Source organism: Artemia sp. Qi Xiang Cuo, chromosome 11 (assembly GCF_049724085.1).
Source record: "Artemia sp. Qi Xiang Cuo chromosome 11, ASM4972408v1, whole genome shotgun sequence".
Lineage (NCBI taxonomy): Eukaryota > Metazoa > Arthropoda > Branchiopoda > Anostraca > Artemiidae > Artemia > Artemia sp. Qi Xiang Cuo.
Genome location: NC_142804.1, coordinates 68,688,735 through 68,714,643, shown reverse-complemented (window position 1 = coordinate 68,714,643; position 25,909 = coordinate 68,688,735). Strand labels below are relative to the sequence as shown.

The 25,909-nt window shown below is 35.1% G+C and overlaps 1 protein-coding gene across 1 annotated transcript in view; it reads right to left on the bottom strand.

Annotated features, from left to right (window-relative positions):
• The window catches only part of LOC148947275 (vesicle-fusing ATPase 1-like), a 324,795-nt gene that overhangs the window by 26,031 nt on the left and 272,855 nt on the right, over positions 1 to 25,909 (bottom strand). The window contains exons 11-12 of the mRNA XM_089096977.1: positions 13,431 to 13,721; positions 6,551 to 6,735 (exon numbers count right to left, since the gene is read on the bottom strand). Coding sequence (XP_088953103.1) covers positions 6,551 to 6,735; positions 13,431 to 13,721 — 476 coding nt within the window. The remainder of the gene's footprint in view (positions 1 to 6,550; positions 6,736 to 13,430; positions 13,722 to 25,909) is intronic.

Genomic DNA, 25,909 nt, shown 5'->3' with positions numbered 1-25,909 from the left:
TAAGAACGACTCCTGAAACACTATGTTCGTTTAATTAGTGCAATAAGAAGCCTTTTTTAAGGTACTAAAAAACTTTAGCATAAAGAGGGAGGTGTTTTGGAGGAGTAACCCCCTCATATACGTAATAATTTCTGTTCGTTTTAAGTTTTAATGTTGCTCTTTAATTTCAGTTGAAAGTTTTTATTTAGTCACTGTACAAGAACTATCCCTGAATATCGGAAAAAAATAGGATGCTTTATTTCGATGGAAGTATATTCCAAGAGCTATTCCATTCAGTTAGAATGGAATAGCTTGGAGTACAATGGCGATGAAGCGTGGAGCTAACTTGTTATCTAGAAAAATAGACCACATAGTATGTTATGCTGAACTCTTTCCTGGATATACTATTGTCTATTTCTGTAAAATATTCGTTTCCTATTCAAATAGGTGATAGATAGCATTGTAGCTATCTTTATAGATAGATTATATAGATATATTATATAGAATCTATCTATATAGATAGACTGATTGTAGCTAGAATAAGAGCTGCTAGGTGGCATTCGTTATTTCTCTCGAAGAAACCAGAGTTTTGATACCAACCTTTCTTATAGTTTTTTTTATGTGGATTTTTTTTCCAAGGATATAAATGAATAACTAGTGATTTTACAAATCACAAGTCTACCTAGACTTACTATGAAGAATAAGACAGAATTAGAACTCAATGCCATTACTTCCTACCCGCTAGATGAGTGTCGTTACTAGTTGACGAGAATGTTATTAGTTTACTAGGTGATGGCAGGGTTGCCACCGCTGGTGATTTATCACCAGAATGGTGATTTTTCATCCTCTTGGTGATTTTTCTGGTGATTTTCTTTTTTTATCGGGTGATTTCTGGTGATCTTCTTTTAATTTGGTCATTTTTCACCAAATTGGTTAACGTTCCATGCACGATTAGTTTCGCTGTCCTACTGAGGTGAAATAATCAGTGACTTACATATTTTATGTCTTATTTTTATTCGTTATTTCAAAAGAGTGGCGTTATTTTGGGCTTCTGTGTAGGCTATCCTTTTAGCTTGGCAATCGGCTTCCCATAGTTACAAATTTTAATTTATAAATAAATACATGTGTGATAAAAACGGATTGAGGCTCAGAAACGAAAAAAAAAATCTCAGGTAAAGAAAACATAGTCCCACATGAACATAGATTCAGCAGCCTAGGCTAGGTCTTTTTCAATGGACTTAACAGTCTCAAGAAATTAGGAGGCTCAGTCTCAAGGGGCTTTCGTCTAAGGAACCAAGAAAATAAGATTTATCACCGCTTGTCTGATATTTCAGCTTAGACTTGACCCACGACAATTTTCCGGAAATAAAATAAAGATATAAGAAATTGATACCATTTGAGGCGTCTTTTTCAGAGCTAAAGTTTACCACTAAGGATATCAACTATGAAAGGGGGATTAAAAACGTTCATAAGCAAATGAAATTCAATTTGAGGACAAAGGAGGTTTTTGGGGTTATTCTTTTCAGTGGAAACATCGAAAACAGAAAAAGAAAAGATTTTGCAAAGTAAAGACAAAGAAAAGTATAATAGTAGTTAAATAAATAAAAAGGCTCTTCATGTCCAGTAACAGAATTTTAGGTAACAATTTCAGTCTTAGTCTGGAATTCCGGTTTTAGGTATAAATTCTCTTCCTTCTTGAGCAGTTGACGGCCTTTGAAAAATATAATGTCTTAGCTCAGGCCGCCCAGCGCGTCTTTTTGGTGTAAAGCTTATCATTATTGACCACCGATTTCTGGTGATTTTTTTGGTGATTTTTATGAAATACTGGTGATTGTTGGTGATTTTCTTGGTGAAAATCTGGTGATTTTATTGGTAAAAACTGGTGATTTTTATTTGGTTGTTGTGGCAACCCTGGGTGACGGTGCTACTGCACTACGGACGTTACTATTTGATGCAATTTTCCCAAGAAGGCTTAAACAGAATCACTGAATCCGAAGACTCTACTTCAGCTACAGCTTTTGATTGGTGAAATTAAAAAACGAATTTAAAAAGTTTTTTTTTAAGAAAAGTATAGACCTAAAGCCTAAAAGAAGCAGAAATAAAGCGGCGTAATAGGAAAAACTTGAAACGAACAAAGGTTATAAAACCGAGCAAATAAAACTAAAACCTAAAGAGATATACCTCAACTATAAATCAAAGAACAAAATAACAATAAACAAGAGTTGTTGCCGCGCCACCCGCTTTAAACCCTCCACCCCGTAAAACCAGAAGTGCTGAAAATCAAAAATGATTTTACTAATCAGCGTCTCTACTCTAAATTACTATGAACAATCATATACCAAAAGTCATTTATTATTCATCAGTAGCCACTGTCATTTATCACCAGCTAGGAAGAAGTACATTTTCCCTTTTTTTAAGAATGAAATGTTGAGATTATGTTGCAGTGATTAATTTCAACTTCACTCTTTACTTTCATCAGTTTTTTAATTACTACAGTTTTTCAGTTTTTAATTATTTACAATTACAGATTAATTACAGCTTTTTTTAGTTATCTTAGTTCTTTAAATTTCTCAGCTATATAGTATGAACTTCCTCCCAGCTTGAATAAATACAAGTGAGTCTTTAAGTGAGCCATCGTCGTTGTTCGAATATAAAATCAATTTAAAATGAGGGTTGTTTAAGCCTGGAATAGCATTCCATTCTTATATATTGTAAATTTCCCTATCTCCAGCTATTTTCTCTTCTTTTTTTTGACAAATGTGCATTGTTAGTTTGTTTCTTTTTTCTTTATTTCTAGCTATTTTTTCTAGCTAAATTACTATGAACAATCATATACCAAAAGTCATTTATTATTCATCAGTAGCCACTGTCATTTATCACCAGCTAGGAAGAAGTACATTTTCCCTTTTTTTAAGAATGAAATGTTGAGATTATGTTGCAGTGATTAATTTCAACTTCACTCTTTACTTTCATCAGTTTTTTAATTACTACAGTTTTTCAGTTTTTAATTATTTACAATTACAGATTAATTACAGCTTTTTTTAGTTATTTTAGTTCTTTAAATTTCTCAGCTATATAGTATGAACTTCCTCCCAGCTTGAATAAATACAAGTGAGTCTTTAAGTGAGCCATCGTCGTTGTTCGAATATAAAATCAATTTAAAATGAGGGTTGTTTAAGCCTGGAATAGCATTCCATTCTTATATATTGTAAATTTCCCTATCTCCAGCTATTTTCTCTTCTTTTTTTTGACAAATGTGCATTGTTAGTTTGTTTCTTTTTTCTTTATTTCTAGCTATTTTTTCTTCTTCTTTCTTTTTTTGAGAAATCTGCGTTTTTAGTTTGCTTATTTTTTTCCCTTATCTCAAGCTATTTTTTCTTCTTCTTTCGTTTTTTTTAGAAATGTGCATTGTTAGTTTGTTTCTTTTTTCTTTATCTCTAGTTATTTTTCTTCTTCTTTCTTTTTTTGAGAAGTCTGCGTTTTTATTTTGCTTATTTTTTCCCTTATCTCAAGTTATTTTTTCTTCTTCTTTCGTTTTTTTTTAGAAATGTGCATTGTTAGTTTGTTTCTTTTTTCTTTATCTCTAGTTATTTTTCTTCTTCTTTCTTTTTTTGAGAAGTCTGCGTTTTTATTTTGCTTATTTTTTCCCTTATCTCAAGTTATTTTTCTTCTTCTTTCGTTTTTTTAAATTTGCATTTTAGTTTGTTTCTATTTTCACCTGTCTCCTGCTCTCTGGGGCCAGCTCACCGAACATGTAGGGGGGAGGGGCAGGGATTTTTTCCAATTCCTCAATGAAGATACAAAACAGGCATTTTAGAACTTAAGATAAGGGGGGAGGGATTTTTTCAACAGATATACCCCGTTTTATCTCTCAAAATTTAGGGGAGAAGCAGAAATACCCAGAGAGGACAATAGCCCCTGCCTCAATTTTTTTCCTACCAATTGCCCTTATCTCTGAATGCAAAAGTCATGCCTCGATAGGATAATTAGGGGTAACTAGCAAAATCAGCCTTAAGGTCAAAGTCGCTAAATTCATCGCAATGTTAATTTTCGTATGCTACGAAAAGAGATCTTGTTCTCTGACCCGACATACCAGCACAATGAAATTTTGCACAAGTGATCTTTGAACAAGGATCTAAAATTTGGCCGTTTTTTTCTGATTTAATTACCAGGAAATAGAAAAAAAAAATCTAATGTGAGACCTGGTAGCTTGTAGCTGGTAATGTGAAACTTCCTTTTCAAATCATCGACAACTTTCGGCCATTTCAAGACAAGATATCTTGTCTTTCACTTCAGAAACTTTTCAAAAAGTTTGACTAGTCTGTTTTCCTTGACCTTAAGCGATTCCCTGGATTTTATATTCCTATGGCATTAATGCGAGAATTTTCAATGATATTAGTTTAACCGGTTATATTACTTTGATCATTTAGGGGTACTTGACACTAGTGGCTCCAAAATTGTCGGTATGCAAAAAAAAAAAAAAAAAAAAAAGTATTTCACCTTCGAAAAACATGAAAATTGTACAGTAAACTATTACTGATTCAAAATTCCAGTCAAATAGTTTCTTATAGTCTTTGAAAACCAGAAAAAGTAATTTGTGCTGGTTTTGTAAATAGTCACTTTCCACTTCTTTTTGGAGATAAATTCATTACAAAATGTAACAAGGTTGCAGCGCTACACGAATTAAATTTTCAGGAATGGAACTACAACCCAAATTAGGGTCTGGAAAGGTGTTTCTATTTGCTACGTTCGCTTCTTCCGTGCTTGTCATGCCATAAATATAGGTTAATCTCCAAATAAAAGTCTCACTTTTGAAACTTTTCAAAAAGTTTTACTTCTTTTTGTTTTTCTTGAAATTCGATGATTCTCTGGATTTTATGTTACCATGCCATTTATACAAGGAATTTCAATGATATTCGTATGATAGGTTATATTACTCTAATCGTTTAGTGGTAATTTTGCACTAGGTGCTCCAAAATTATTGTTTTACAGAAGAAAAAAATAGGTTGATCTGAAGAAAAAATGGGGGGGGGGCGCAAAATAGGTTGATCCAATAAACTTGCGTTGGGAGCAAGTTTTATTAACGCAAACTCGAGTCAATTAAGTAAATTATACTACTTTAGACTACGCTAGGGGGGCAACCCCTCGCCCCTCCCCTGGATCCACCACTGGGTAAAGATGGGTTATTCTGTGGAGAAAAGTCTCACTTTAGAAAATTTTTCAAAAACTTTGACTTAAAGTCAGTTTTCCTTGAAATTTGTGCATTGTGCTTTGTACATCAACATTGGAATTGTACAGTAATATGAGACTATTTCAAATATATAGTTTAATAGGCTTACTATAAGTATTGGCTTCCAAAATAATAAAAAGAAAAATAGATTGTATCGTGCAAATAAGCAGCTTAATTTCTTCCTTTTAGGTCGTTTTTGTGCTGCGCAGATTAAATTTTCAGCAATGAAACCACAGCTCAAACTAGGGCCCAAAAAGTGCTTTAAATTGCTAGATTTACTACTCCCCTCCTTGTGACGCTAAAAACGGTTCATTCTGTAAAGAAAGATCCCACCTTTGAAATGATTTAAAAAGTCCAACTTAGAATCTGTTTTCCTGGGACCAGGCTCGTTAATAGCCAAAATGTTTGAGGGGGGGGGCAAGAGGTTTTACCGAGTGGCTGGTGATTTTTACCGACTGTTTTTGTAAAAAATTAGCATTGTATCCGTTATGAATACCTGACGTAAAATCACTGCACGAGTCGGTAAAACCACTGTATTTACCAACCGAGATTCAAGTTTCTGTACATATTATGTCACTATTACGTCACTGTACATATTACTATATTATTATTGTATATTATTACTATATTATTACTATATTATATTATTACTATATTATTACTATATTGTACATATTATGTCATTATTTTGATACTGTTTATTTATAAAAATGGAAGATTGTGGCACTATCAGTAAAATTACGGCAGGAAACTGCTAACCTTACTGCTAAAACTGCTGCGTTTAGCGACCAAGTTTGAAATTTCTGTAAATGACTTGTCAGTATTTTCGTGGTCTTTATTGAACCGAACAAAGAATTTTAGCGGCGTCGGAAAAATTGTGGCACGAAACACCACGATTTTACCGAGTGACCAAAAACATTGGTGGGGGCATCCCCCCTACCCCTCATATGTGACGGCCCTGCCTGGTACTGATTCACAGAATTTTTATTTATCATGGTCTTTATGTAAGAATAACATTAGTCAGCATTACCAGGATTACATTATTTAATCAATAAATTCAATTAATTTGACTAATTCAATACTTTTTATTTCAATACTTTTTTATTTTAATTCCATACTTTTGCTTATCATTCTAATAGTAAATTGGCACTAGTCACTCCCAAATTTGTGATGTTGGAAAAAAAAGAAGAAAGAAAAGCAAAATAACCCAGAAAGGTCATGTCGGGTTTGTGTAAAAAACCATTGTACACTAAAATAATTTTGTGAGAAACTGGCTAGAGTTTCAAGTCTAATAAGTTTCATATAGTATCCGCGTTCCAGAAGTAAGAAAAACCCAAGTACCTTGTGCTGCTTGTGCAAATAACCAGCAACTTCCTTCCTTTCGGAGGTTCTTTCTTCAAAAGAACTAGCAGTGCTTGAAGAGTGAGATTCGAATATCTAGGACCAATGGGACCATAATCTAATAGTCTTTCAATATTGTCGACCAAAATACAACTTAATTGAGATCGATAAGCATCATCAAAATACTGGAAAAAAATCGGCGTAGATACAGCAATTTGCGATGACAGAGACATTTAATTTGTAAAAACAAAGTAAAGTTACAATTAAAGAAGTAGAAGCAAAAAAGGACTATCCTGATTTGAACTAACACAAACATCAACCTATGACATCACTGGCGGACCCAGGGGGCCAAAGGCCCCCCCCCAAGATTTTTTTGGCACCCTCTTTCCCTGTTTTCGTTCTTTTTTTACTTTTTTTTAGAATAAATTGATCAATTTGGTCAATTATTGGCACTTTTGTCTCATTGGTTCCTCTAAGATTATGCTCATTGGCGCCCTTGTCACGTTTGGCCTCCCCCAAAATTTAATTCTATATATCCGCCCATGTAAGACATTAAATAAAGAATTTGCTCAGCAGTTTTATTTACGAACTTTACCACTGCGAATAATATTGCTAGTATAAGGAGAGTTGCTATTAAAGTTTCATCACTTCACTAATTCTACTTTTTTTTATTTTTTTTTATATGCATATATAAACATACCTTTAGGTCATTATTTTTTTCTATTATAGACGCAAAATATAAATTAAGCCGTTTGTTTAAGGAATTGTGGTAGCTACGTAGCTTCTTGTCATAACCATCAAAAAGAGCTATGTTTCTTTTCTCTCTCTTTGTCTTCAAATCTGCTCATCTCTTGAGCCCTTACAGAAAAACAAAATGATACAGATAAATAGTTTTGCCATATTTTCAACCACCTTTCCCTGAGAAATCTGCCAAACTTCCTACTAAGCATTAGTCCAATGTAAGCCCATACCTATGCAGATATATTACATTCAATCCTCCAAAATGACAGAGTCTTTGCTTTTATATAATACATTAATCATAAGCGGCACAGGAAAAAGTGATTGAAGTAAACAAATTAGCAGTGACTGACGATAAACCTTTTTTTTTCACTCATAAAATGTTAGTGATATCTAAAATAATATCAATATATCAAATACAATATTCGTGTAAGCGTAGTTTTTACTAAGGAGAAATAGCGAATTATATCTCAGTTTATACACTTTGATTTATAATGGCATAAATCAAAGAGAAAAAAAGAGATTAATTCCCTATAATTCCATGGTTAAAATTATGCTTTGATTTCACTGGTTTACGCCTGTAACATATTTTCGTGAGCCAATCAGATTATTCCTTGAGCGTCCAGAAAGGCGAGCAAAATAACTCAGCCTTTTAAAAACCTGATTGATTCTCCATGTGAAATTTTAAAGGAATTGAAAGTTTTTTAGTCACAAGATTTGTTATTCACAATGTTGTAGTCACACATTGAATCGGTGAATCTTTAAATTATAAGAGAATACTAGTTTAAAAAGAGCCCAAAACATGTAACTATACTTTTATAGCCTTTACAGCTTAAAATATTCTGGACAGTAATAACAGGCACCGTCTCAGTATTTTTTCAGCAGAACAGCCATAATACCTTACTGGCAAATTTAACCCTATTAGACTTTATTAAGCATGGGGTTCACAGCACACAATTCTCTTAGGTTAATTGCAGCTCCTTAGGTTAAGGAAAATTCAAAGTTTTTGGGTGATTGTGGGGGCTAAAATGGGTATATACTCTCTGTGGCCGGTTTGAAGCTTCAAAGTTTTTGTGTGATTGTGGGTGCTATTGGGAGTAAAACTGAGCTATACTCTCTCCTTGCCGGTTTGAAGCATAAACTAATAAGTCCCACGACCCAAGGAAACCAAATGAACCCCAATATTGAGGCCGAAAGGGACCAATTAGGTCAATAGTCCCTTAGGTCAAGGAAAATCCAAAGCTTTTGGGTGACTGTGGGTGCTATTGAGGCTAAAATGGGTCTTAATGGGTCAATCTTGTCCTTCGGGTGCAATTGTAAAGCCTTTGTTTCTAGCGTAGCCAGGATCATCTTCCGAATCATCCCACCGAAACGTTAAGTGGATGGGAAATATTAAGTTATGCCACAATTGGAAATTATTAGTTAGTATTTTTAATTAAATAAACAATAAAGCTTTTTCTTGTTTAAAAAAGAATACTCTTGTAAAATTTAAATACAACCTGAAATATTCTGGCTTAGACAGGATATTTCGATATAACATTTCACTATGATACTAGAAACCCAGTCCTCTGATTGGTTTTCTATTACTATTCATTTTCACCCTTCTAATCTTGCACTCAAACGAGAGGGAGGGAGAGGATATCCCTCACTTTTCCTTAAATCACACAAGTTTTTGTATTCAGCTTATAATTTCTTATATTCTCTGCAGTCACGTACGCAGGAATTTGTGTCGGGGGGGGGCAAATCCTTGAAATCTTTTATTCTTTGAGAAGTATAAAAAAATAATGGGAAAATAAAAAGAATCGTGAGATTTCGGGGGAGGGGGAGGGGGCTTGGAGGACCCCCCCCCCCTGCGTAAGGACCTGATTCTCTGTATCATTCGCTTTCTTTATCGTCTTTTTCAAATGTTGCCCCCCTACCAAAAGGAATTCCTTCTTATATGCCTGCCTCCAGGATAAAAAAGCCTTGCCCTATTTTATCTCAAGTGGACATAAATCTTCTAATGCAATTAGGTGAACAACATAATAGAAAAGAATCTCAACAGGGACAACCTATGAGATCAAATAGTAAATAAATCTATTTAAACAACGGCATCACTAAATAAGGCAATATTAACTTTAATTAAGTATGAAGGAATTTATAAAGTAGAGCTACCGTTTTGCCAAAGATAAAAGGGAATATTTGTGTTAAAAGATAGACTTTTATGTTAAAAGTGTTCTTCCATTTCATTAGTTTATTTTTGTGACGCATTATCTTAAGAGAATGGCACTACAAGAAATCTTGACCCAGTAAAAAGAAGGTTAAGTCTTTGTGCCAAAGTATTTTCAAAAGTCAACCCTCTGTTTCTTTGTAATTGTACACTTGTTTTCTATTTAAGTTATCTTATTTAACTTATCTATTTAAGTTATAAACTTAAATAGACTATGTACGATTAGATCAGCGCCAGTAACAAATATGTTCTGACTAAATATCGATTACAGCGCTATATTTGGTCAGGTGCGATCTTTCAGGTGAAATCTTCCTTGGCATCAGTATGCCCAACCTTGTCCACCCCTTGTCCAACCCCTTGTCCAGATTCTTTTTGGTAGGCTAAATGAAGTAAAGAGCTAAAATAGTTAAATGTGAATGTTGAATTAACCCCATGGTTTTTGTAATTCAAAATGTCCAATTTGGGTGTGTGTGCGGAGGGGGGGAGGGGTATTAATTCCTATTATTCCGCTATTACACTAGAGCATACAAAGTTAAGAGTTAATCTTATAATTAAATATTTAAATCCAAGAAAAATAAAGTCAATTAGATAAATAAGACTTGCATACGCACAAATTACTTCCATATGTGAGAGTATGGCAAAGCTCACAAGAACAAAAACAAAATGAAAAAACAAAAACATACATACATAGGAAATCACTGAAAAATTAGATGCAATTTTCTAGAGTTTTCATCGATCTCAACCACGGATTAGGCAGTGAATCCTGCCACAGCCGTGGCAGGATTACACTCACAAGGCAGTGAATCAGAAAATCGGTACCTACGCAACGCCGACCATTGGTAGGCATGCGATTTTTTTTTTCATGGAACAATTTCCAATAATTGCAGCTTTTTGTTCGTTTAACTATCCAAGAGCCTAAAGGCATTAACCACCGTAAAATACAAATGAAGAGTATGTGAATCGTTTAATATAATAAAATGAAAAATCCTTTTACTCATTAACTAAACAAGAATCTAAATTGAAAACACTGCACATCCATAACAACGCGGTGCAATCCCTGATTCATAAAAAAGCAAAATGGACAAGGTAGCTATCCGAAGTTCCAACCGATCCGCAAAGATGAAACTTTGAGCAATTGTAGATTGAAACTACCCGTTTGCAGGGAAATGATAGTAAAACTCATAGTTCAAGTTGCAATTGATCGGTGCTTTGGCTAACATCGTTACAATATTGGCCATAATATCAATTGTAGATTGACTTTGTAGTTGTAGACTTTGAGCAATTGTAGACTGAAGCTACCCGTTTGCAGGGAAATGATAGCAAAATTCATAGTTCAAGTTGCAATTGATCGGTGCTTTGGCTAACATCGTTACAATATTGGCCATAATATCAATTGTAGATTGACTTTGTAGTTGTAGACTTTGAGCAATTGTAGACTGAAGCTACCCGTTTGCAGGGAAATGATAGCAAAATTCATAGTTCAAGTTGCAATTGATCGGTGCTTTGGCTAACATCGTTACAATATTGGCCATAATATCAATTGTAGATTGACTTTGTAGTTGTAGACTTTGAGCAATTGTAGACTGAAGCTACCCGTTTGCAGGGAAATGATAGCAAAATTCATAGTTCAAGTTGCAATTGATCGGTGCTTTGGCTAACATCGTTACAATATTGGCCATAATGTCAATTGTAGATTGAAGCTACCCGTTTGCAGGGAAATGATAGCAAAATTCATAGTTCAAGTTGCAATTGATCGGTGCTTTGGCTAAGATCGTTACAATATTGGCCATAATGTCAATTGTAGATTGAAGCTACCCGTTTGCAGGGAAATGATAGCAAAATTCATAGTTCAAGTTACAATTGGTCGGTGCTTTGGCTAACATCGTTATAATATTGGCCATAATATCCATGCTACATGTACAGCTTTTTTTATTCTTTCTTTATTTTTTTTTTATTCCCACAAGGACTGCTTACGTGTATCCAGTACTGCTTTTATCCCATAATTTCTTGTTGCAAAGGAAATTCTTGCGTTAATAGTTCCATGTCTAAATGTTTAAAACAGCCCTTTAGGTGCAGCCTGAACACCCAACTAGGTAGAAATACTAAGTCCTAGCTTTTCTTGTATTATTCAACTCGGCAGATAGGTAGGAGCCTTCCCCAGGCCACTCAGTGTGTCCCCAGGTGGTGATACGGGAACACTCTACAGATATGTAGTGTACCTCCATAGGAGGAATGGAACAAGTGAGGACCTTGTCCTTAGGGGTTCATAATATAAACTGGGGCATCCTCACCTGGGGCCATAAATACAGGTGGAGGGGTAAAAAAAAGCCCGTATTTCTATATAATAACTGTTAAAACAGTCATTAAATAAGTGAACGGAATAATTCTCTGCCAAAAAAAAAACAATGTAAAATAAAACAGATATAAAACCAATAGGAATAATATTATAAAATGTTTTACTTTTAGATTCTATCTTTTTGGCTGAACGCGTTCTAAAAGACAATATTCCATATATGTCTAATTTTTTATGAGAAACAAGCGACTAATTGATTTTTCAAATATTTGCGTAAAGGCTTTAGAAGCCATCATTGTCAATAACAAGTGTACCATTGCGCTGCTTCCCCACGATAAACAAGAGTGAAAATTAGAGGGAGAAGAGGGGAAGTGCTGCCCCTAATATTAGACGTTTGGAACGGCTAAGAAACACGTAACAGAAAGGGTCAAAGAAACCAGCGAGGAGGAGGAGGAGGAGGAAAAACAATGACTCCTAAATTATACACGATAAATTTCAATTTATTGAAAATAAATAATTTTCTTTATTTATTTATATTAAATAAATTAAAATTATAATAATTATATATTATAATGATCTAATTATAATAATTCAATATTAAGTAAGTTATTAAATACATTATATTATAAAATTTATTTATTTAAAATAAATAAATAAATTGTATAAATTAAATAAATGAAATGAGAAAATCATACCCCCTCCCTAAATTTTGATGAAATAATACCCCTAATATTAGTCGTCTTGGAATGGCTAAGAATTATGTAACATAAGGGTCAAGAAATCAGTGAGGAGGAGGAGGAGGAAAAACAATGACTCCTAAACTATACACGATAAATTTCAATTTATTGAAAGTAAGTAGTCTTCCTAATGTTAGACGTATTGGAACAGCTAAGAAACACATAACAGATTATAGAGTCATAATGATCTAATTATAATATTATATATTAAGTAAGTTATTAAATACATTATATTATAAAATTTATTTATTTAAAATAAATAAATAAATTGAAAATAAATAAATGAGATAAAAAAATAAATTGAAAATAAATAAATTTCTCTTTGTGTTTTCATAAGGGAAATTGAGAAAATCCTTACCCCCTCCCTAAATTTTTATGAAGTAGTGCCCCTAATGTTAGACGTTTGGAACGGCTAAGAAACACGTAACAGAAAGGGTCAAAGAAACCAGCGAGGAGGAGGAGGAGGAGGAAAAACAATGACTCCTAAATTATACACGATAAATTTCAATTTATTGAAAATAAATAATTTTCTTTATTTATTTATATTAAATAAATTAAAATTATAACAATTATATATTATAATGATCTAATTATCATATTATATATTAAGTAAGTTATTAAATACATTATATTATAAAATTTATTTATTTAAAATAAATAAATTTCTCTTTGTGTTTTCATAAGGGAAATTGAGAAAATCCTTACCCCCTCCCTAAATTTTTATGAAGTGGTGCCCCTAATATTAGACGTTTGGAACGGCTAAGAAACACGTAACAGAAAGGGTCAAAGAAACTAGCGAGGAGGAGGAGGAGGAAAAATAACGACTTCTAAATCTTATGGTATAAACTTAAATTATTATTTTTTTTAAATAGGCACACCAATCCTTTCTTCGAACTAACTCACCTTTCTAATGGATAAACATTTAGCAGTTTCACTGAACCCAACCATCTCTTCAGAAGTACAAACTTTAATAAATGGGAAATCGGAAACTTTGGCAATATGAGCAGCAAGGGCGGTTTTTCCAGCGTTGGGTGCACCCTCAAGAAGAACAGTAACAAGACCGGCAGCACAGGGACTTTTGGCTTGGTTGATTAGAAGCTTCCCTTGATCAATTATGTGGCGGACATGATCACTCCATATAGTTATACCTCTGCTTTGGTATTGGTCAATCAGTTCAGAGGTTGGTCCGAATGCCTGAAATAAGAAAAAACTTGGTTAAATAATTCAGCTACTTTAAATAAAGAAATCTATAGAATACTGTAGAGATCTATGTTAATATTTTTAAGAGATCAATAAATAAGAAAATGAGCAACAAAAGCTGTTAGAACAATTAAAAACGAGAGGTAGAAATTCTAGATTTGTTAGCCCCATTTAATACAGCTCTTATAGAGGTACATTAGTCACTCGAGCGGTATGAAGGCGGCATTCAGCTTATTGCTACATTTGCTGTGGCCAGCCATCACATCTTTGAAATCAGTTCTTTCATGTCCCACATATGAAAAAAAAAAAAACACATCGAAGAAATTCCAGGATATTAATATTTAACAAACAATTAGCAAGGAAAGACCATTCTTTACAAGCTACTAATTTAAAAAAAACTAATTTAGGAACATACGAACATGGAAACCTCAATATAGCACTGCATAATCTAGCTAGGAATTGTTTGTTAGAAGGTGGTAATCCGACGCAACGTGGTTAAATACTTAATAGCTAATGTAGATATGTGACTAATCTTATTCACATATTTCTTCAGCTGCTTTTGTAATTTTTGGTTAACCTTAAAGGTAATTTAAAGGTACCCTGTACGCTCACTGAAATAACATGAAGCAAAACTAGTCTAGCCTGCCTCAATGACTATGAAGCTAAGAGTGGAAAGGAAATAATAAATGAAAAACAAAATAAAAAAGGTGAGAAAACGAGGACTTTGTCAGCAAGTGGCAAACCATGATGACGAAGAAACAAGCAAATATTTCGACAAGAACCTCCGCCAAGTCGTCTCAGTGCTAAACAAAAAAAAAAAAAAAAAAAAAAAAAATAGAACCTTTTGAAGTTTACTCGACAAGATGCGAACAGACTAATACAAATGTTAAGGATCAGAACAGAAAGAAACATTAAAAGCGGGGATAAAAACGACTGGCAAGAGAACAAGATTACTGTCACTGTCCATGAAATTCATCTGCTTTCATCTGATTATACCGTCTAGTCTGGTCAAAGTCAAATATCAAACAAAAAACAAAGATGAGAATCTTAAGTGCCGTTTGGGCACTTTAGATTGCACTTATTGCACTTGGGCATTTGCACAAAAAAATGTATCAAGAAGAAATGAGAAACATTCTCATTTGAAGTACCAAGGACATCAAAATACAAACACTTTTTTCCTCCCCTTAATAGCCCAGTTTAGGTCTATAGAAAGGTCTTATAGCATGGGTTTACGTAGCTTCTTCTCTAGGAGGGGGGGGCCGAATCTGTGATGAAGGGTGGGGAGCTGAAGTTATTTTGGCAGTTCACAAAACCTTACAATGCCAGCAAGTTCTATCATATCAATGAAATCTTTATTAATATGTAATCACCAAAAATCATAAATCATCAATATCCTTCAGCATTAATCAATCTTCTTGGGTTAGAGCTAAATCTTTCCAAGACATTATGGATAATTACTTCTTGTTTGACTTTTATTCCGTCATTCCACCTTTTTCAACCATCTACCTTTTATCAACTGTTTTTTAGCCATCTACCTTTTTTCAAGTGCTTTTTCAACCATTTACTTTTTCAGCCATATCTAGTGTAAATTCGAAGTTTACTGAATTCCAAGAAGTGGTGACCTTTCGCAAACAGACAGCTGGAAAAAAATTAATAGGAAGATCCATTCAAGTTTCCATTTTAATGCACCAACCACTTCATGGCTTAGGAAAAGACCATGTGGTCGTCCATGAATGGGATGGTCTGATAGTCTTCAAGATTCCTAAGCACGGCAGGAATAAGATTTGAAGATGCACCCGCGCCAGCTCAAGGCCAAGTTTCCTGGAGCAGGAAGGTGTCTGCTCTCTCGAGCTGGCGCCAAGTCGGCAGGAGAATTAAGTAGCAAGTAAGTAACCACTTGATGAAAAAATTTCTCAAAAATTTTTATCTTTGCTCTCTTGCTTGAGCAAGAAGAATGCTGAAGTGGATTCTAGAATGGATTTGCTAAAAACTCATTCACAATGAGATCAAACAGTTCGTGGTAACGAACTGTAAGTAAGGAGCGACCCGGCTCAATGGTAACCGAAACACTAGAAAACGGTATTTTGATACAAATAGATACATTAAAAGAATCAGATTTTAATGCTGATTTCAAATATATAAGCTTCATCAAGTTTAATTTTACCCAGTAAAAAGTTACGCGCCTGAGAAAATTTGGCTGATTTTCGAAAAAAGGGGGAAAGACCCCCTAAAAATTATAGAACCTTAATGAAAATCACATCATCATATTCCGCGTATCAGAGAACCCTGCTGCAGAGGTTTCAAGCTCCTATCTACAAAAATGTGGAATTTTGCATTTTTTGCAAGAAGAAAGATCACGGATGCGTGTTTATTTGTTTTTGTTTTTTTTTTCTCAGGGGTGATCGTATCGACCCAGTGGTCCTAGAATATCGTGGGAGGGCTCATTATAATGGAAATTAAAAGTTCTAGTGCACTTTTTAAGTGACCAAAAAAAATGGAGGGCAACTAGGCCCACTCCCACGCTCATTTTTTTCCCAAAGTCACCTGATCAAAATTTTGAGATAGCCATTTTGTTCAGCATGTTCGAAAATATTATAAGTATGTCTTTTAGGATGACTTAATCCCCCGAAGTTCCCGGAGGAAGGGCTGAAGGTTATGAACTTAACCCAATGTTAACATATAGCATTGGTTATTGGGAAGTATAGAGACGTTTTCAGGGGAGATTTCTCCTGGTAGTGGGGGGGGGGGGCGGTTCTGAGGTTATTTGGGAGGATCTTTCCGCGAAGGAAGTTTTCATGGGGGAAGGGACATTTATATGAAGGGGACGCCGGACTTCCCAGCATTATTTAAAAAAAGATCAGAAATTAAATATAAAAAAACAAGTTTTTCAACTGCAACAGCAGCAACATCAAAACTTTAAACGAACAGAAAATATTACATATATGATTGGGTTCACCCCCTAGGCAATACCTCGCTCTTTAAGCCAAAGATTTTTTACTACTTTCATAAGAGCTATTTATTCTAATTAACGGCCTTTGTGATTAAGCGGTCTTTTTAAAGAATTAGAACAAAATTCGAACTTTCGCTTAAAGAGCAAGGTATTTAATGGGGGGCAAACACCCTAATATACATATTAAAAATATATGAATATAGAAGTTCGCTACGTATGTTAGTTCGTAAGTTACGTATATTTATTGCTAATAAAAACGTTTGTAAATAAAATTAAACAACTTTCGAGAAAGCCATTTAACCAAATAAAAGTAAGTTAATAGAAAAATTTTGTTTTAATTATTCATGTACGGTGAGCCAAAATCAAATCCTGCATTAATTCTAAAACGTTCAAAAGTTAAATAAAAAAAGCAAGTTTTTTTTAACTGAAAGTAAGGAGCGACATTAAAACTTAAAACGAACAGAAATTATTCCGTATATGAAAGGGGCTGTTCCCTCCTCAACGAATGGCTCTTTACACTAAAGTTTGACTTTCTCACAACTCTATTTTTTTTAAACAATGAAAAACTTTAGCGTAAAGAGCGAGGCGTAGATGAGGGGACAGCCCCTTTCATATACGGACTAGTTTCTGTTTGTTTTAAGTTTTAATATTGCTCCTTTCTTTCAAGTGAAAAAACTTGTTTTTTTTTATTTAATCTTACTAATATTGAGGTTTAGCTCGCGCTAATGTGAGCCAACTTGTTGGGTACTTCAACTTGTAAAATGGGCTTAGGAGGGACATTAAGAAAATAACTTGTTCTGAAATGCCTTTTGATAAGTATTGCTTTGTGTTGATGTAACCAAAAAGCTGTAAAGTAAAGTTGTGGGTGAAAAGGATGGGTACTTCAACTTGTAAAATGGGGTTAGGAGTGATATTAAGAAAGGAACTTGTTCTGAAATGCCTTTTGAAAAGTATTGCTTGGTGCTGAGGTGAAAAGGATTGGAACTTCAAGTTGGAAAATAGGTTTAGGAAGGACATTGAGAAAAGAAATTGTTCTGAAATGCCATTTGAAAAGTATTGCTTGGTGTTGGAGCATTCAAGAAGGAGTATAGTAAAGTTGTGGGTGAAAAGATAAGTACTTTAACTTGTAAAATAGGTTTAGGAAGAAAATTACGTAAAGAACTTGTTCTGAAAAGATATAATAAAGCCTTTTGAAAAGTATTGCTTGATGTTGGGGTATTCGAAAAGCCTTATAGTACAGTTGTGGGTGAAAAGGATGGGTACTTCAACTTGTAAAATTGGTCTATGAATGACATTAAGAAAAAAATTTGTTCTGAAATGTCTTTTGAAAAGTATTCCTTGGTGTTGTGGTATGCAAAAAGTCGGAAAGTAAAGACGTGTGGAAAAAGATAAGTACTTCAAGTTGGAAAATAGGTTTAGAAGGGACATTGAGAAAATAACTTGTTCTGAAATGCTCTTTGAAAAATATTGCTTGCTGTTGGGGCATTCAAAAAGCTGTAAAATAAAGGTGTGGGTGAAAAGTATTTGTAATTCAACTTGTAAAATGTGTTTATGAGTAACATTAAAAAAAGAAATTGTTGTGAATTGCATTGACAAGTATTACTTGGTGTTGTGGCATTCAAGAGGTTCCCATTAATATTTTGCGTGAAAAGGATGGTTACTTTAACTTGTAAAATAGGTTTAAAAGGGATATTAAGAAAGGAACTTGTTCTGAAATGCCTTTTGAAAAGTATTTCTTGCGGTTGGGGCATTCAAAAAGCTGTAAAGTAAAGTTGTGGGTTGAAAAGGATGGGAACTTCAAGTTGGAAAATGGGTGTAGGAGGGACAGTAAGAGAGGAACTGGTTCTGAAATGCCTTTTGAAAAGTATGTCTTGGTGTTGGGGAATTCAAAAGCTGTAAAGTAATGTTGTGGGTGAAAAGGATGTGGACTTCAAGTTGGAAAATAGGTTTAGGAAGGACATTAAGAAAAGAACTTGTTCTGAAATGCCATTGAAAAGTATTGCTTGGAGTTGGAGCATTCAAGAAGGAGTATAGTAAAGTTGTGGGTGAAAAGATAAGTACTTCAACTTGTAAAATGGGTTTAGGAGGGACATTAAGAGAGGAACTGGTTCTGAAATGCCATTTGAAAAGTATTGCTTGGTGTTGTGGAAAAAGTCGGAAAGTAAAGACGTGTGGAAAAAGATAAGTACTTCAACTTGTAAAATGGGTTTAGGATGGACATTAAGAAAATAACTTGTTCTGAAAAGATATAATAAAGCCATAAAAAGTATTAAAAAATGGGGGCTCAGGGGCCTTTGGGATGCTGGGGGTCCTTTGGGGGTCCCTTTAGGGCTGGGTGGTCCTTTGGGAGCCTGGGGGACCTTTGGGGGCTGGGGGAGGGCCTTTGGGGGCTCGGGGAGAGTCTTTGGGGGTCCGGGGGCCCTTTGGGAGCCTGGGGGACCGTTGAGGGCGGGGTGGTCCTTGGGGCGCTTGGGGGGACCTTTGTGGCCCGGGCGCTTCCTTCGGGGTTGGGGTGGAGGGATCAGAACCCTGTGAGGTTGTGGTAGTAGACCTCACAACACAGTTCAAATAGAACTTGTGTATTATAACGACCACAGAGTTTCACTCTCAAATTCTCTTCTAAAATCATCTTTTAAAATGTCTCTAACTGTTTCACCGAAATAATTCCATAACCTGTCTAAAACGGTTTCGCCCAAATAATCCCTAAACGTAATTTCAGCGTGTTCCTTTGGTTTTAGGCATCTCTGCGCTGACGCATTTCAAATTACTAAGAAACCTGATTCCCGTGCTAAAACAATTCATCGCTAAGATGTTTCTTGGAGAATTGTTTCCATGTCGTTTGGTTATTAATATCTTTTGGAGTTCGACCAGTAGAGTTTTTTCCGAGTCAAAGACATTAATGACTTGGATCTATTCCTGGAGAATCGTTTCTAGGCGAAAATTTTTAAAGTCTGACAGATGATGTCATTGGTTGATTGATCTGTCAAGAAAGGGGAATTAATTTGTTGTTTCTAAGGGGAATTATTGATTCACGATAGGGGAATTGAGGTCGATAGCACAGGTGTTCCAAATTTCTGGAAACTCATAACATTCGCTGAGAGCGTGCCCAAAACAACAACAACATCAAATAGTGTTTCCTATTTCTGGACACCTTGACATTCACTGAGAGCGTGCACTTACAACAACAACAACAACAAATAAATCGACCTTGACATTCGCTGAGAGCGTGCACTTACAACAACAACAACATCGACCTTGGAAATTTAGGTCATTGACCCCATTAACCACGTGTTCTCCCTAGGGAGGCTATGCCCAAATTTGGTGTTAAAAAAAGTTGTAGGTGGCAGCAGGGGTGAGTCCTGGGGCTGGTGCCCCCCCTTCTACTGTAAGTATCTACTCTGTTCAAGAGAGCAACAATTGTGTATGTATATATGTTAATTACCATCATGATAGTTACTTAGGGCACGTTTTTCGCCAATACTTTCCTAGACACTGAGGCAGATTTATTTTCTCAGATAAAGCATGACGAGAATCGCAATTTTTTTTTCGTTTATGAATTTTAGAAAAACTTAGATTAAAATTATTTTTATACACTCAACCGAAAAACTCGTTGGTTTGTTACCACAAATACTGCAGGTTTACTTGGGCCCCAAAAAGCTCACAATTGGTCAATTTTCATGGACCAATAAAAAGCGGTACTAAGAGACCCCCACTAAAAAAGAAGGAAAAACTGAAATACTGTCGGCAACTTAACGAGGCGGCAAGGTGTAGGCTTTCTTTAGTACTGGATGGAAAAATTTATTTAAAATTTTTTGCATCTGATCCAGGTTTTTAATCCGTATATTCCCAAGCAATCTGAACCTGAATTACCACTTGTCATTTTGATTACAAAATAGCAGCTGAATGCAGAAATGATGGGGCGTATATTCGATAAATAACGCTACCACATTGCATACTCTGGAGGGCGTGACTAACGGAGCGATAGTACGTTTCAGTTAACTCATGATTTGAATTACAGAATAAATATCGCATCCAAATTATTCATCATTTAATTCTTAAAATGCAACGAATCAATAAATAAAATATACCAATGCCAAACTAGTGACAATGCGTAGCAACAACAAAAAACGAAAAACGAGATGGTGCAAAAGATTAAAGGAAATGCCCCGAAGCTTGCCATGTGGAGTTGTGGATCAGGTTTACGAGAGAGCAGAGGGGTGGACCCCACTCCACAACGTTTGGACCACTTCCACCACAGCAAACTTGTTAGCACAACTCATAGTAGATTTTGCACCACACACAGCACACTTGCACTACGAGTGCCACCTGGTGCAAATGATTTTTGAGAATGGTAACCCCTGAAAGGAGCTCAGTGACTCCTTGATTCTGAAAATGATTTATATATACACTATAAGCAAATGTCTTGCTTTCTGAGGAGTTGGTGGGATCCATACGCAGCCTTCATCCCTTCTTTTTAATGTCTATTCATTCGCTTCTATTCCCATTTTGTATGTTGCCATGATTTTTAGGGGGATTTAGTGGGGTTAGGGGGTTTTGAATCCCCCACCCTCCCAAAATGTTTTTTTGACTCGTAAAAACGTAAGAAACATGGGTATAAACATATTTTGTATGCGTTTTTTTAAGTTTTTTTTGTGTAACCCCCCCGAAAAAAAAAATTTCAGTAAAACCCCCTCCGAAAAAAAAATCTTGGGTACGGCCTTCAAAAGATTTCGGTTCAAACGAATTTCTATCATATAATTTCTTTATACGAGGGTGATTCATAAAATTAATTTACGTTTTGGGAAAAAAGAGTAAAGAAAAAGCTGAATGAAGGAAACATTTTTGATTAAGTGCAAGTGAAAACTACACTTCGAAACTACTTTTCAAGATAGTACCTACTCAAATGAAATTTTATAATTAAATAGAAGACCGGCTTAACCAAAATCATCTTTGAAGAGTTGCTCTTCGAAAAAGAGTCTTAACCTAGGTGAACACAAAGACGTATTAATTTATAATAAATTAGAGATGGCGTGTGCATTGACGAACACATTTTCTTCCATGAACAAGCCAAGGTTTCCTAAAGTGTTACGAGCAGATGAATTTGTTGTTTTGGTCTGATTCTCTAAGAGTGCATTCGGGTCTCAAACTACAATAGTTGACTATTGTTGACTTGACCACAGTCAGTCAGTCGCAGTTTGTAATGTTGTTCTGACAAGGTACAAACGTCAGACGTTGGCTTCTTTGTCGGCAAGGTAATTGTTAGGGAAAAATTTAAGAGTAACTTATTTAGAGTCCTTTTTAATAAGTCCATTTAGAGACCTTCAAATTCTGTCAAAATCCTGAAATTTTTAAGCGAAATTTTTAAAATCCTTGAGTGACTATGCGCTAATTCTACTCAGTGATAGGAGTTACGAAAAGTCAACGAGAGTTCGAAAGCGAAACACTTGAGGTTGACTGTGGTTCAACTATAGTCAGCTAAAGGTCAAGGTCCGAACGTACTCACATTATCACCATTGATTGCTAGATCCCTGGCGGCTGTTTACTTGGTCAAGAGTTCCAATAGTTTTCTATATTATCTGGTAGGCTGCAGATTCATGTAGCAGGCCTAAGGGTATATACGGCTGAGGTGGACACAACAGTGACCACTCTGGTAGTACTAATGTGGTCTCCTTAATACCTACATCATAAATAATCACGGAAGTGTGGTAAATTTATTTTGTGTTCCTGTACCTTTTTTTTCTCTAACCATTATCATGAGCCTTGTGTTCGCTAATGGCTAAATGCCTTATAGTTTTTGGATTCCTTATTATTTATGAAAAATGTAATGTATTTATATAAAACAATTTATTTATATAAAATACATATTTATATAAAACAATCTTAAATATATAAGTTTTTTATAAGTTATTATAAGTTTTATAAGTTATAATATACATGTTTTATTATATAAAACAATCTTAAATACATAATATATAAAATATATAATATTTATATAAAACAATCCAGCTGCAAAATATACGGAGGCGGTACAAGCTAGCAAACTTAATGTTCCACACAAGGATTTCCAAAGTTTGATTAGAAACCCTTTTAAAGTTTGATTCGAAACCCAGGAAACCCCAAGGTTTCAACCTCATGAATCACTTACCCTTCAAGAACCATTTTCCAATGCCTCAATAATTAAGATAGACCTTGTTATATCACCTAGGGAACATCCTATTTCTAGGTATAATACAAGGTGGTATATATCGTCCGATATATATTAATTCTAATGAATTCCTGTCACAGAATCAACGATAATTGCTAACGGAAACAACCTACATCCCAATTATTAGCATATTACTTACACCAGCTCGCATCTGAGCAATAGTTAAAACTACGTAATATTCAGGCATTGAAATTAGCCAACCGCCCAAAAAGTACCATTTAGCGACTCTGCACGGCTGTAATCAGTGCTATAACACGCAATTTCAGATTCACATTTAATTATCAAGTTCACGGAAAAACATTTACTTAAGTAGTAATTCAACATCAACCGCATGACTTTTACTTAACCAGGTACTGGGAGTACCACTCAAAACAGCTTTTAACAATAGAAATGTTTCTTCTTTTGTAATTTCAACCAGTGTTGTTTCTGTAAGACAAAAATATAACATATTTCCTAAGACAGGCACATAAGAAGCTTTGATAATTTTGATAAGAATTAACACATTCAAAGAATTCACTTTTTATACTGATTCGAAACATATAAGAGAGCCCAGTGCAGAGTTTGAAGCTCCTATCTACAAAAATGTGGAATTTTGCAATCTCCCCCCCCCAAAAAAGACTATAGACGCGTTATTTCTTTTTTTTCCGTCTCTAGGAGGGATTGTATCGAACCGATACTCCTAGAACATCAAGAAAGGCTCACTCAGACTGAAATTAAAAGTTCTAGTGCCCTTTTAGTGACCAAAAAGATTGTACTACGGGAGAGTTGCTGTTCCAAAGTTTATACCACCGACCTTTCCATAAAAACCTTATATTTTAACAACGGTTAGCATGTATAGCTTACAGCCCCTGACCTGCGGGCTTGGGGGAGAGGGGTTGTTAAACCCAGAAGCATAGATTTTTGATCTTTGAACTATTTTGACAAAATGGCCGTTTTATTGTATATAACAATGGACAGCTTGCATTAGAAAAATTTTAATAACCACAAAGTCATTTAACAGCATACAAAAATAATGGATTGGTTTATCAGGCAACATTTTGGTCTCACCAGCTATACTATCAACAGAGAGTAATATACAATTTTAAATTGTAAGAAATAAACTTTAGTATTACTCGAAATCAAAATCAAATAAGCCATAATATGAACTCTGGAAATCCAGTTACTTCTCTGTTTACAAAGGAGAATTTTGAGTTATGATAGCTAGTCTATAGTCCTAATACTATCATGATGGCTTCACTTCGGATTTGTCTACAAACTAATCATGAAATGTCCTTTTCAGAGCTAAAACGAGATCCAATGATTAGACAGAGCTCATTGTGCAGAAGTGATACCAAATTAAACGAAGAAAAAAATAAATAAATAAAGGAATAATCCTAAAATGCTTTATTTTTGTACTGTAAAAAGTTTCTTTGATCGGTTTGCTGTTACTGTGCAAAAACTCCTATATTCTTTTGTGGTTTCAGTAAAGCGCTAGTTTTCTATAATCATAGAGACACGGGGAAATATCATCAGTTTGGTTATTTGCACTAGTTTTAGCGATATATGTAAGACAGACGGTGAGGCAATTTTTGTTGTTTTAAATGTCAACTTCACTCTTTACTTCCTTAGAAAAACTTTGTTTATCCAATTAATAATAACAATAATAACACATCGAAGCCTTATAGCTCTTCACTATAGGCAATGCTATAGCTTTGCCTCTGGTTATGTTTAGTGATGTACAATTGCGCATCAGAGGCGGTGGGTCGCTGTGAAGGTAGAGGAGGCAGATGCCTAAAAGAGCGCATTTCAACGCCCAAATTGTCTAATTCATCATAAACCTTCAGATAAATATAGAAAGGGGTATGGGGAGAGGAGGTAGAGTTAATCTCTCATCTCCCTTCATTTAGACTGAGCCTGAATAAGGGTGCTGCGGGGGGAAACATCCCTTCTTATTGCAGAAAAATGTTTGAGAAATTTTTCTTAAAGCTTAAATAAACTGATTTGCTTCATGTCTCATAAAATACAAACGGGATGTGTAAGTTCGCATTAACTATTATGTAGGAGGGGTGGTTGGTAATTCTGCAGGCGAGGGGGGATCAGATGCCTCAAAACGTGGATTTTAATGCCCAAATGTCCTAACTCTCATTGAGCAATCGGATAAACATAAAATGTCTGCGGCGAAGGAAGGGGGCATGGAAGCTGATTATTGATCCCTCTTGATTCCCGGGAATATTTTTGGTCTACGGCATAATTATTGGTGCTGACGGACGGGGGAGGGGCGAGTGTTGTCCCTCTATTTTTCTATATAGTATTAAATATATTCACAAGCCTACCAGCATAAAGGTGGAAAAGGCTATGGGGGACATCATGAACATCACAAAGAATCTACTATAAATCAAATTCATTTATTTGAAAGAAGCGAACAAAACACGCAATTCTCTTCAGAAGATGGTGAGATTATAAGTGAAACACAATATCGGGCATGTGCCCCCCTCTTTCTGGCCCTAAAGGCAGTTATTCTGGCCATGAAATTATGTGCCTGATTTTCTTTTAAGGGGGGATACCCCAAAAAAGACATAGAATCCTAATGAAAATCGCACCATCATATTCAGCATATCAGAGAAACCTAATGTAGAGGTTACAAGCTCCCATCTGCAAAAATGTGGAATTTTGGGTTTTTTGCCAAAAGGCTCTTCTGGCAAAATTACAAAATTCCACTTTTTTGCAGACAGGAGCTTGAAACATTTGGTGTGGGGTTTCTGATACGCTGAATATGATGGTGGGATTTTCATTAAAATTCCCTGACTGTTTTGGGGCGTTCCCCCCCCCCTATTTCGAAAATCAGGTAAATTTTCTCAGGCTATACTTCACAGACGGAAAAAGTGCCTGTAGGACTGGCATGGGGAGGGGGCATATGTTCAATTTTGTGTTTCACGCCATTACGCTGTAGGTTTAAGACTTTTACAGTGAGACAAGGAGGGAATACCCAAACTCTTGTGTGTAGTGATTTTTGTTCGTTTCAAGCTTGATTTGCATATCCAATTTAAG